The sequence below is a fragment of the Phascolarctos cinereus genome, unplaced genomic scaffold (assembly GCF_003287225.1).
Source record: "Phascolarctos cinereus isolate Bilbo 61053 unplaced genomic scaffold, phaCin_HiC Scaffold_5;HRSCAF=322, whole genome shotgun sequence".
NCBI lineage: Eukaryota > Metazoa > Chordata > Mammalia > Diprotodontia > Phascolarctidae > Phascolarctos > Phascolarctos cinereus.
Window position 1 is genome coordinate 345,157,387 of NW_027555958.1, and position 12,876 is coordinate 345,170,262.

At 38.0% G+C, this 12,876-nt stretch overlaps 1 protein-coding gene across 1 annotated transcript in view; it reads right to left on the reverse strand.

Moving 5' to 3' along the window:
• FH (fumarate hydratase) overlaps nucleotides 1-9,325 on the reverse strand; it is a 31,409-nt gene extending 22,084 nt beyond the window's left edge. The window contains exons 1-2 of the mRNA XM_020982053.2: nucleotides 9,169-9,325; nucleotides 2,583-2,717 (exon numbers count right to left, since the gene is read on the reverse strand). Coding sequence (XP_020837712.1) covers nucleotides 2,583-2,717; nucleotides 9,169-9,282 — 249 coding nt within the window. The 5' untranslated portion in view covers nucleotides 9,283-9,325. The remainder of the gene's footprint in view (nucleotides 1-2,582; nucleotides 2,718-9,168) is intronic.
• Between the last annotated feature and the right edge of the window lie 3,551 nt (nucleotides 9,326-12,876).

Sequence of the window (12,876 nt, forward strand, 5' to 3'; positions counted from 1 at the left end):
GTATTGTTTTTTGTGGCAGCATTAACTGTAATCTAAAGATCCCCTTTCATAATGTTTTACAAATGAACCTGCAATCTAAACTACTGTTCCCTTGGCTGCTACATGTCTTCTCTCGATAAGGAGACTCTGCTAGCTGAGGTGGTTTGTAAGCTGTTTTATTCTCCCTATTGTGGTGATTACTTTATATGAGTTAAATTTCTGTAGGAGATAGTGATAAGTAGTGGCAATGTCTTTTCCTTTACTTCTTTCTCATTTTTCGGTGCCAAGCTTTTTTTTTTTAAATAGGGTGGATAAATAAATTTTAAAGCATTTATTAAGAGCTCCCTATGTGCCAGGCACTATACTAAGTGCTGGGGACAAAATATAGAAAAGCAACACATTTCCTGCCCTCAAGGAACTTAGATTCTAATAAAAGAGACAGAATACCTAGGGGATCTGTGACCAAGAGTTTTGGTCTGTAGGGGTAGAGCAGAAGTGAGGTAATCCATAGGTGGTCAATCAGCACACTCTTACATGAAGCAATGCTACGATTTATTTGATTACTATGCCTAAAGAGGTATAAAGATGAGAGGAGAGGAGCAGGGCAGATAGCAAGATGGCCTGGGTGGATGGCTACAAAGGATTGGTGCAACTGTAATTGCACAGCGGTACCCTCCCATGTTTCAGTGTTTCTCCTTGCATTGAACTGATCTTGACATTTACTTTAATAAGTCAATGGTTTGCCTACACGTTAATAGATGATTATTTGGAATCAATAATTTCATGAGTCAATTTCACTTTTTGTGGTTGTGTTTGGTGTTCATTCTGTCCAATGCTTTCCATTTCTGTTCTAAAAGAGGGTTATACATTATATGAAGGCTCAAAGCTACTGTAACATAGTCTACTAGCTTTTAGTTTCTCTTTTTTTCTTAACAATGAACTTTACCTTCCAACCTATTTTTCACTAACTTCTCCTAAAATCATCAAATCACACAATGAATATTAATGTATGTATTGACATGCTTTTGGAAGACACGGTCTAGTTCTACATGGAATTTCTGAACCTCTCATTCTCTGCAAGAGACATTCATACAAGCTTCATGGTGGTCTTGTCACTTATGCTTATCATGAAGCTTAGTTTAAGGATGAATTAAATCAGATCATTCCAAGACAAAAATACAGAATAATAATAAATAGAAAATTTGAAAACAAATCTATTATTGTCCTTACAGTGGTATGTTTTCATCATCATTCAACAGAACTGCCCAAAACTATTTTGGAATAGTCCAAAAGAACATCTGTGAGTGATCTTTCCATTCAGCTGCAACTTCTTTGTCTTCCTGTTTCATTCCTGTTTCATTTATAATGTGATTCACTGTTTAAATTTTATATTCTGCAGTAGTCCCTCATTACCAAGTTTCTGCTTAACATCTTCATGTGGGTGTATTTTTCTAGGGCTATAGATTTAGAGCTGGAAGGAACGTGGAGGTCATCTAGTCCAACTCCTTATTTTACAGATCAGGAAACTGGGGCCCAGAGAAGCTATGTTTCCAAGGTCACCTAGATAACAAGTGGCAAACCTAGGATTTCAGCCCAATTTCTCTAAGTCCAGACCCAGTGCGCCTTCCACAGCACTATGATGTCCCATGTGCATTTTAAACTCAACATACCAAAGAAAGAATTGATCCTTTCTCCTAAATCTATCCCTCCTCTCAATTTCCCTATTTCTGTTAAGGATGCTACCATCCTTCCAGTGAGGTTTGCAAGATGGCCCGGATGGATGGCTACAAAAGACTGGTGCAACTGTAACTGCAAGTGGTATCTTCCCATGTTTCAGCCCTTCTCCTTGTACTGAAGTGATTTTGACATTATTAGTCAATAATTTGTCTACATGTTCACAGATGAATCATTTTGATTCTTTTGCCTCTCTTACTTCTGAAATCATCTGCAAAGTCTTGTCAACTTTATCTCTAGGGCATGTTCACATCCATTCGCTCACAGAGCTGCCAACCAAGTTCAGGACTTCAGAAAGCTTTTCATAGTATTCATTACCCCTTATAATATTATTGTAGCTTCCTAAATGGTCCCCAGGCTTCAAGTTTCTTTCTTACAATACATTCTCCACAGAGCTAATAGACTGAGATGTCTAAAGCACAGATTTAACCCCATCACTCCTTTACTCAAGTCTTTATAGTGGTTCTTTATTGTCTCTAGTATAACACACTTACTTAATCAGGCTCCCATCTATCTTCTCAGTCTTATTTTACCTTAATCTCAATCATTCACTTTCCATTTTATTTGTATCACCCTGGCAGGGACTCCCTGCATACAACATGCCATCTCCTGATGATGTGCCTTTGCACTGGCTGGCCCAATGCTGTGATGCATTCCCATCTCTAAGGCTCTGAGAGGTCCCTTTCAATTCTGAGATTGTATAATTCTTGACATCATTATGCATATATAAAAAAACCCATGACATTAAATTTTAGAAAGCTCTAACTTCTTTTATTTAAATAGAGAGAAACAGATCTTAATCATCTTAACAATCCTAATAGCTTTTCAGTTCAAATTATGATAATAATCTTCCAACAAAAGTTACTCACTGGCATCCTTTCTGTTACACCTCCAATCTTAAAATTTAATGTAGATCTCACCGTCTGGGCACCATAATACTTTTCACTTGGGACTTTGAGTTCACCGAAGGTATCATATTCAATCCGAAATGAGTCTTGGCTTGCCTGAGGAAAAAGATTATCAGATATTTGGGTTAGAAGACAATATTGTAAATAATAAAATCAACTGTTAGGAGTAAAGACATCCCTTTTACAAGTCAGAAAAGGCTTGAAATTACATTTAAATTCTGTCTTGTTCACTCTTACACCCAGGTTACCATTTTGTGAATAATTTCAGAAGTATTTCTTATATTTTAAAGTTCATATTAAACATATTTTTGTCAAAATAAGAACAAGATGCATAGGCACACTGGAAAGAAAAAAGTCAACTTCTTTCTTTTAGCAGCCTGCCTATCAATTGTGCTTTGACCAATTAACGTTATGAAGAGAACTGCCTCTCATTCTACTTTGTCTTTTTCAAAAAAACCCAAACAGGAAAAATTCCCCAGAATTTAAAGAACAGTGTAGTCATATATCCCTGAGAGGGAAGTACCATTACTACCCCTATTTGAAGGAAATAAAGAACTGAAGAGAAATCACCATGTCCCAAAATAAGGATAGAGCTGGGAGTTTTCAAATGTCGAGGAAGAGGAAAGGGTGGGAGAAGTGGATATCCCACAAATCCAACTTTCATCTGAACTGGATAAAAGGAGGTTGAAAATACACACACACACACACACACACACACACACACACACACACACACACACACACACACTAAACTCAACAAGTAAATAGGCAGGGAAGGGGGTGGAGGAATAGGGAGGGTAGAATAGGCAAGGGTATAAACAAATTCCAAAGGAGTAAGGTGTATGCATTAAAAAGAAAAGAAAGAATATTATTATTCTCACTTTACAAATGAAGTCTGAAGCTGAAGCCAATTAGGTAACTTGCCCAGGGTCGCCCATCTATTACGCATCTGAGGCAGGATTTGAACTAAGATCTTCCTGACTCCAAGTCAAGCACTCTACCCACTATGCCACCTTTCTGACTCCAATTACAGAATAAAAATCTGGAATCTAGATATGATACTAGTTTCCCTTCTAAGCAGGAGATTTCAAAAAGCTACGTGCAATGTCTGGCTTGACCGTACACATCTATAAATAATGTTTACAAATCTGATGACGTGACTCAGTGACATATCAAAGTAACTTTTAATAAGAAAAATAATTTTGCTCCTAGGGCCTTAAAATTTATGAGTTACACTGAAGCAGCAGGTAAAGGCCTGGGCCTGGAGTCAGGAAGACCTGACTTCAAATCCAGTCTCAGACACTTAATAGATGTGTGACCCTGGGCAAGTCACTTAACCCTGCTTGCTTCAGTTTCCTCATCTGTAAAATAAGCTAGAGAATGAAATAGCAAACCATTCCAATATCTTTGCCAAGGAAACCCCAAGCAGGGTCATGAAGAGTTGGACATGACTGAAAAACAGCTGAACAACAATTCAATGAAATAGAAGGATTTCACGTTTTCATGACAAGAATAGAATTAAACAAAAAATATGACCTTCAACATAAGACCCAAGAGAAGCCTATAAAGGGAAAAGAAAATGTAAGGGATTCAATAGAACTAAACTGTTTACATCCCTACATAGAAGATGATACTTACAATTCTTAAAAATGTACCATTAATAGTGCAGCTAGAAGGAATATAAATAGACAGAGGGCACAGGTATAAGGCAAATTTGAGGGAATGACATAAAAATAATTAAGGCATGAGAAAGAGGAGTACACTGGGACACAAACTAGGTACAGACCAACATCTCACACCATATACCAAGATAAGGTCAAAATGGGTACATGATTTAGACATAAAGGGTGACACCATAAGCAAATTAAAAGAGCAAGAAAGAGTCTACCTGTCAGATCTATGGAGAAGGGAAGAACTCATGACCAAGCAAAATATAGAAAACATTACGAAATGTAAAATAGATAATTTTGATTTTATTAAATTAAAAAGCTTTTGCACAAACAAAACCAATGCAACCAATATTAGAAGGAAAGCAGAAATCTGGAAAACAATCTTTACAGCAAGTATCTCTGATAAAGGTCTAATTTCTCAAATATATAGAGAACTGAGTCAGATTCATAAGAATACAAGTTACTCCCCAACTGGTAAATGGTCAAAGGATATGAAAAGGAAGCTTTCAGATGAAGAAATTAAAGCTATATATAAGCATATGAAGAAGTGCTCTAAATCACTTTTGATTAGAAAAATGTGAATTAAAATTAATCTGAGGTACCACCTCATACCTATCAAATTGGCTAATATGATAAAAAAGGAAAATGTAAACGTTGGAGAGAATGTGGGAAAATTGGGACATTAATGAGCTATTGGTAGAGTTGTGAACTGATCTAGTCATTCTGGAGAGCAATTTGAAACTATGCCTAAAGGGCAACCAAACTGTGCAAACCCTTTGATCCAGCAATACCACTACTAGGTCTGTATCCCAAAGAGATTATAAAAAAAGAAAAGTACCTAAATGTGCAAATATTTATAGCAGCCCTTTTCATGATGGCAAAATACTGGAAATTGAGGGAATGTCCATAAATTGGGAAAATGGATGAACAAGTTGTGGTATACAAATGTAATGGAATACTATTGTGCAATAAGAAATGGTGAGCAGATGAGCAGGCAGACTTCAAAAAAACTTGCAAAGACTTGTATGAACTGATGCAAACTGCAATGAGCAGAACCAAGAAAGCACTGTATACAGCATCAACACCACTATGTGATGATCAACTATGAATGACTTAGCTCTTCTCAACAACACAATCATCCAAGACTAGTACAAAGGACTCACAATGGAAAATGCTATCCACATCCAGATAATGAACTGATAGACTCCGAATGCAGATCGAAGCATATTTTTCACTTATTTTATTCTTTTTCATGATTTACTTTTGATCTGTTTTTTCTTTCACAACTATGACTAATATGGAAATGTTTTACATGATAGCACATGCATAACCTATATCAAATTGTCTAACATTTCAAGAATAGGTAAAGAGAGAGAGAAAAAAACATTTGGAACTCAAAGTCTTGTAAAAATGTATGCTAAAAACTGCCTTGACACGTAATTGAGAAAAAATAAAGTACTCTTAAAAAATAACATGTTACAACAGATGCAATGCAGAAGTAGATATAAGAATCCAGCTGTTTTATATTACACTAGGCAATTTGCAAAAATATGTAAAATATCAGTCTTCTCATTACATTTTTGTTTTAAAAAGTTATTTTTCATAAAAATATATTGTTACCATATAAAGGGTTTATTATTTTTATGAATTTTTTAAATGATCAGTTTTAATTTCTATTATGGTAAATATCAGTAGATATAGTCCATATAAGCAAAAGCCCTTTGGGCTCTTCAATAATTTTTAAAAGTATAAAGGGGTCCTGAGATCAAAAGGTCTGACAACTGCTGGACTGGAACATTGGTCTAATGTTGTTTTATTATACATAATTTCATATTGGTCTAAATTAAGTATTTTGGGGTTCAACAGCATTCACATACTTTAATGCAAAATGGAATCTGGATAGACGACACAATTCAAACACATACACACATAAACATATTCACATACATTTTCCAAATTCAAAATTGGGGAAATTTAATGTTCTCTGAATACTTGAACGCTCATAAAAATCCTAGGTATATAAAATGTAATAAAGGAAGACATCAACTAGATAATTTCTAAGGTCCTTTCCTGCTCTAAAAAGTTCTATGCTCCTTAAAGCAAGTAACAGTGTTAGCAAAATTATTAGATGTGGACTTTATGCTTAAAAAAAAAGCAATCACAAAAAAAATCTGGATAATATGAATCACTACATAGGGAACCCTAGTAATAATTCGTCTTTAACACTTGTATAATGCTTTACAATTTACAAAGTTCAAGTATTATCCTCATTTTACTAATGAAGAGTTCAGAAAGGTTAAGAGGCTATGGGAACAGCTTGTAAGCAGTAGTCAGGAAAAAACATAAGTAACACTTCTGTGGGTCAGGCATTATTGCTTTTAAACTAGTAAGTTGTTTACCAACTAGGTAAGAGTCTTTATAACAGAGTAGGGAGAAAGGCAACAAGCTTTCTTCATTTAAGGTCAGTTAATAACAGCGCACTCAGAGAATAGGGGAGCCCTTAAATCCTTGCCTGTGCCTAGCAAGGCAAATTCAGTTACTTATCCAGGCAATCACTCTCCTGGTTCTACTCAAAACTAATAGGAAATGGGCCAAGATGGACTTTAATATTCTTAAGTCACAGAGATTGAATTTAAATTGGTTCTACTAATTATTACCTGTGTGACTGGGCAAGTTACAACAACTCTGGGTTTCAGCTTTCCTCAGCTATAAAAAAAGAGGGTTAAACTAGATGATTGATCTCCAAGTAGAGATCTAGCTTTAAGTCTGACCCATAAATGCAATGGGGTTGAAAATTAGTGAGAAGTGAGACTCTTTAGAATATGAACCAGAAAAAGTAGCCCAGTGCATTCTATCTCAAATGATGCCACCAAGTCACAGAGTAAAAAGCAATTTCAACAGTTTCTCACACATACTTTTTAAAAATTTTTATTTATTTATTTTATATTTACTTCCACAAAATTCTGAGTTCTAAATTTCTCCCCTTCTCCAAGATCACATGCAATCTGATATAGGCTCTACATATATGTTCATATTAAACATATTTTAACATTAATCACGTTGTAAAGAATTAGAACCAATGGGAGAAACCATGAGAAAGAAGAAACAAAACAAAACAAAAGAAAAGGAGAACAAATAGTATGCTTCCATCTGCATTCAGACTCCACAGTCTTTTTTCTGGTTACCACACATAACTTCTTTAATGAAACATCCCAGAAGACATAGATGATGTTAGAGTCGGTCGGTCAACAAGCACTTATGCCTCTATGTTCCAGGCACTGTGCTAAGTAAATGTTGGGGATACAAAGAAAGGCAAAAGACAGTCTAGTCCTGGCTCTCAGGGAGCAAATAACATAAAATTTCTTATATACAACTGAGACTGCATACAATCTCAACATTCTTTTGATAAATATTTTCTTCTGTTAAGGCTATATTGTCAATATTTTAAATTATAAATGAAGAAACTAAAAAAAATGAAAAGGACTCATTGAAACAAATCAGTAGTAGCTATTGCTTAGACTTGGAACTTTTAAACTCCTCTTCCATTGAATTTTCTTCCCAGTAATAACAGCTTTTACAGTTATATGAAACTTTACAACTACAAAACGTTTTACATGATCTTATATATCAAAACAACACTATCATGACATTACCGCTATGAATTACAACTAGTTCTTTCAAGCAGTCAAAATTATTATAACCAAGTTCCTTTAAAGTCAGTAATACTGTGAAGGTCAGGATAGGAGCTAGTATTTATGTAGCACTTTAAGGTCTGCAAAGCACTTTGCAAATATTACCTCAATTGAGTTTCACAACAACCTTGGGAGTTGAGTGATATTATTACACCTATTTTGCAGATGAGGAAACCAAGGCACAGAGGTTGTGACTTGCTCAGAATCACACAGTGAATGAGTATATGAGGCCATATGTGAACTCCAAGTCCAGTGCTCTGGGTCACAAAATACTTTTATTCTACATACCCTGGGCTTTAAACCTAGGTCACAGCATAGGTGTGATGAAGCCCTTAGTTGGTTTTTGGGGGTTCTTTGACTCCTCTGTTGCATCAGAAAAATAGAGGGCACCAAATAATTATAATATCATCACACACTTGTTCCCTAAAGGGCCACGCTGCAACCCAGGAGCTCTGACTCTCCTTGGCAGTCAGATCCACCCCTTAAGCTCCCAGGTCCAAGTCTTGAAAAGACACTTTCTGGTAGGTCACTTAAGCAACCCTGGACTGTAGAAACCAGAACCCTAAGCACTACCACATTTTGTTGTGCACCATTCAAACAAAATCTCAGGTTTTTCAGGGAGAAGGATAGGGATGTATGCAAGAATGGGCAACACCCCAAGAGCCTAGCAATAAGTCTAAAATAAATAATAATGTAAATGGTTTGCATTTACATAGGACTGCAAAGCACTTTACAAATATTATCTCATTTGATTCTCCAACACCTTTGGGAGGGAGGTGCTATTATCATTACTATTACTGTCCCCATTTTACAGGTTAAGAAATTAGGAAGGACAGAGCAAAGCGAGGGTCTCTGTGTGCACAAACGCGCCCTACTAGCAGGGGAAGAAGCGGGCCTTAAACTGCAGCGCATGCGCACACACTCCCCGCTCCTAAGGCCTCTCTGACCATGGACCGGAAGGTGTCAGAAAAAACGACCCCACAGCCTCCAACCCTGGTCGTGAAAAGGGCACGCAAACAGCAACCTAACTTTCTCCCCTAGCTCGTAGCCCCAACTTCAGGACTCCGACCTGGCCTAACCCGGCCCGACTCGGCTCAGCCCATGGATCGGGGAAGAGGCTGAAGGTCACTGCGGGCTAACCCCGGGGACGGCAGCGGGAGCAGAAAAGCAGCAGACGACCCTCACCATTCGAACGGCGATCGGAGGCCGCTGCACTGCGCAGGCGGCGCACGCGGGGCCCAGAGGAGAGGGCTGCAAGAGCCTGCTAGGCAGGAGGAGGATCCGGAGTGAACGGTACATGGTTCCTGCGCGCTACGGGACGATTTCTAGGAACTTGGACCACGCCTCCCCACCGGCAGTCTTACCCCGCCCACTCCGCCTCGTTTCTTCTTCTCACCCAATACGGAACCCCGTCCCGGGCCCGTGAGACGGGACTAATTCTTATTGACCAATTAAAAGAGAGGGCGGGTTTAATGGCCTTTTCCCCATCCCTCCTCTAATTTGCGCCTGGAGTAGCCCTAGGAATTGTGGGAGTTGGAAGAAATAGATTTGGAGAAGGGAAGGGAGAGGAGAGAGTCATGTTTTAACTAGAAGTGGAGCACTGTAAGTAGTGCCAGTGATTCAGGAAATTTGTTCAGTTCGTTGCTTTTATTACTCGATTTTATCAATGACTTTTTTCTTTGTATTATCCTCTTAAGCAAAAAGATGCTTTTATGACCTCTTTGACCTTTGTGTTCCCAGCGTTTAGGACAGTGGCTGGCATTATAGTAGGTGCTTAATGAATATTTATTAATTGACTTGGAAGTTAATGAAAATGCCTTCTCGTATTGAAACTTTTAAATTATGATCGTGGTTGGGGAATGCTGGAAAAGAGAAGCCTACCAAAAATTGCCTTTTTGAAGATGACCATTTTGGCCTGGCCCTTGATCAGGCCTGACTGTTGGGAAATAGAGGAAACCTCTATTTATCTTCATGCTGTTTACAGGAGGCAGATCTGAATAACAAGGTCCCAGTGCACAGTACAGCTAAAATTCCAACTTCTTCCTGAAGTACTGGACTTTATTTTAACTAGAGAACCTTCCTTCCCATCCCGTAAACCTCACAATCATCTCTTTTCCCATTCCCCTCCCCAATGCCTATCCAACAAGGGTTCAGGATGGTTTACTCTCATAATACCATTAACCTCTCAGTGCTCTAGGCAACTCAGCAGAGGAGTTGCTGATCTATCTGGTACGTGTGTATGTACATGAACTATATCTGGTAGAAGTCTATATGGTATATGTATGTATGATGTGTGTATGTATATATGTATACATGTGAATGTATATATATGTACATATGTGTGTGTACATATATACATATATATGAGAAATCACAAGGGTACAATCATACATGTACCCAGATGAAATCTGGAAAGGTAGAATCTTTTGTCTTCCTGGTCTTGCCTTTTAGCTGTCTTTCTTAGCCAGTCCAAATAGTTTGCGGTTCCTGTGAGTTTCTAAGGTATAATTCCCTTTTTGTTGATCTCCATTGAATCTTGTTTATGTCTCAGCTCTAAGAATTTTTCTTGTCAACAACTTTTCTTGATATAAAATGTTTGAAAAAATAACAAGGCTAGACAGCCACATCTACCAATGTTGTACTAAGAAATCAGCGAGCGAGACCCAGACGTAATTTAAAATGTGTTATTAGTGCGCGGCTGCCAGGAGTATGCACACCAAATCAAGCAGCCCCAATCAGGGGTCGAGCTAGGGTTTATATGGAAAAGAGCATGGGAAAGAAATGCCAGGAACACTGATGAGGTAATCCAAAGGTGCAGGTGTGTTTGGGGGCTATGGATGGGAAAGTACACGGAGTATACCGGACGGGGGAGGGGGATGGGTCTTTGGAGTCTGGCAGGAGGAAGAGTCCTTGGGCTGGGCAAGGACACCCCTCTCCCTCTGTCTTGACACGAGAATGCTCTGCAACAAGGGAAAGCTTTCTTACAACACAGGAACTTACTAAGGAATTGGGAGGCTTCCAGAGACATGATCTGAGGGCTGGGGCCTGAGCAGCCCAGCTCTGTGTAGTTGTACCAGGGAGAGAGATAAGGGTCATGCTGAGGCCCATGCATGAATAACTGCTAGACATAGTGTCCTTGGGCTGGGGAGTGGCTGTCAGAGACAGTGTTTCTGAGACTACGGAGAAATTGGGGCACAAGTACAAGCACAAGCACCCGAGCACCCCATTATTACGGGTCAGAGATCACACAAACCAGACCAGGTGTCCTGGTCTCTGGTATAAACATAATTATCTAAAGCAATTATATTGCAAGCTTTCTTATCCATTTGCATTGGAGGTACGGGCTATGCTGAGCTATGCAAGAGTACATTTCACTATTGTTTAGAGTTAGGAGGAAAGAGGTCTGGGGCAAGATTAAGCACCAACTTTTGCTTTCCATGGCTTAAAGGGCCATACTACCTAAATGGTAAAATAATGTTCTGCATTACACCAAGACTGGGTTCAAAACTAACCTTAGATCTGGGCCAGCTGTTAATACTCCATTAACAATCTTTTTTGCTTGTTCTTGAGTTCTGCAGTTCAGCCCTTTAGATCAAAGAATTGTAGAATTTTAAAGCTAGAAGGAATTTTAGAGTTGGGTTCTCCAAACTTTTTTGGTCAAGTACCCCTATAAGCAAGAGGTTTTTGAGTATGTGACTCCAATATATGCTACTGTACTAATAATTATGTGCATTATGGAGCACACAAAAATAGAATTTAAAAGTATAAGAAATGATATTTTGAAAATGATTTTTATTAATGATATAAAAGTCTCTTTGATCTTACTAAAATATTGTTTATGATTTTTAGTGAATATAGTGTGATAGAAAATGCTTTCCTTCTGCACTCTAACCCTTAGATCTACTCCACCCCCCACAGATATTTCCAGTGGTAGTGGGCCACTCCTCAGGGAGCAGACATCTTATGTCTAAGCTCCTGTGTCTTGTCAGTGGTCCAGTAGCTGCATCCATAGGACATTGTGTCCTTTCCATCCATCCTGCAGCTGAACTCTTCTACATGTGTAGTCTTCTCAAATTAGAGTGTGAGTTTCTTGAGAGCAGGGACTGCCTTTTTGTTTTTGTATCTCTAATGCCTAGCACAGTGCTTGACATGTATTGAGTGCTTAATATATGCTTTTTTATTCATTCATTACTTTTTAAAATCTTGATTTAATTCTTTGTGGTATAGCTATCCAAAGGTCTGATTCGAAGTTCAGTTTATTTTTAATTTTGATCTTATTGGTTAATAATAGTTGAAAAATATATCTTGCAAAAGATACAGAAATCTTTAGAATAAGTGTACTTCACATCATCTTTCAAGAAATTATCAAAGAAAACTGCCCTGATATAGTAGAACCAGAGGGCAAAATAGAAATTGAAAGAATCCACAGTTCTCCTCCTGAAAGAGATCCCCAAAGGAAAACTCCTAAGAATATAATAGCCAAATTCCAGAGTTCCCAGGTCAAGGAGAAAATATTACAAGCTGCCAGAAGGAAACAATTCAAGTACTGTGGAAACACAATCAGGATAACACAAGATTTAGCAGCTTCTACATTAAAGGACCGCAGGACATGGAATATAATATTCCAGAGGGCAAAGGAGATAGGATTACAACCAAGAATCACCTACCCAGCAAAACTGAGTATAATCCTTCAGGGGAAAAAATGGTCATTCAGTGAAATAGAGGACTTTCAAGCATTTCTGATGAAAAGACCAGAGCTGAATAGAAAATTTGACTTTGAAATACAGGACTCCAGTGGAACATGAAGAGGTAAACAGGAAAGAGAAATCATAAGAGACTTATTAAGATTGAACTGTTTACATTCCTGCATGGAAAGATTTATAACTCATGAGA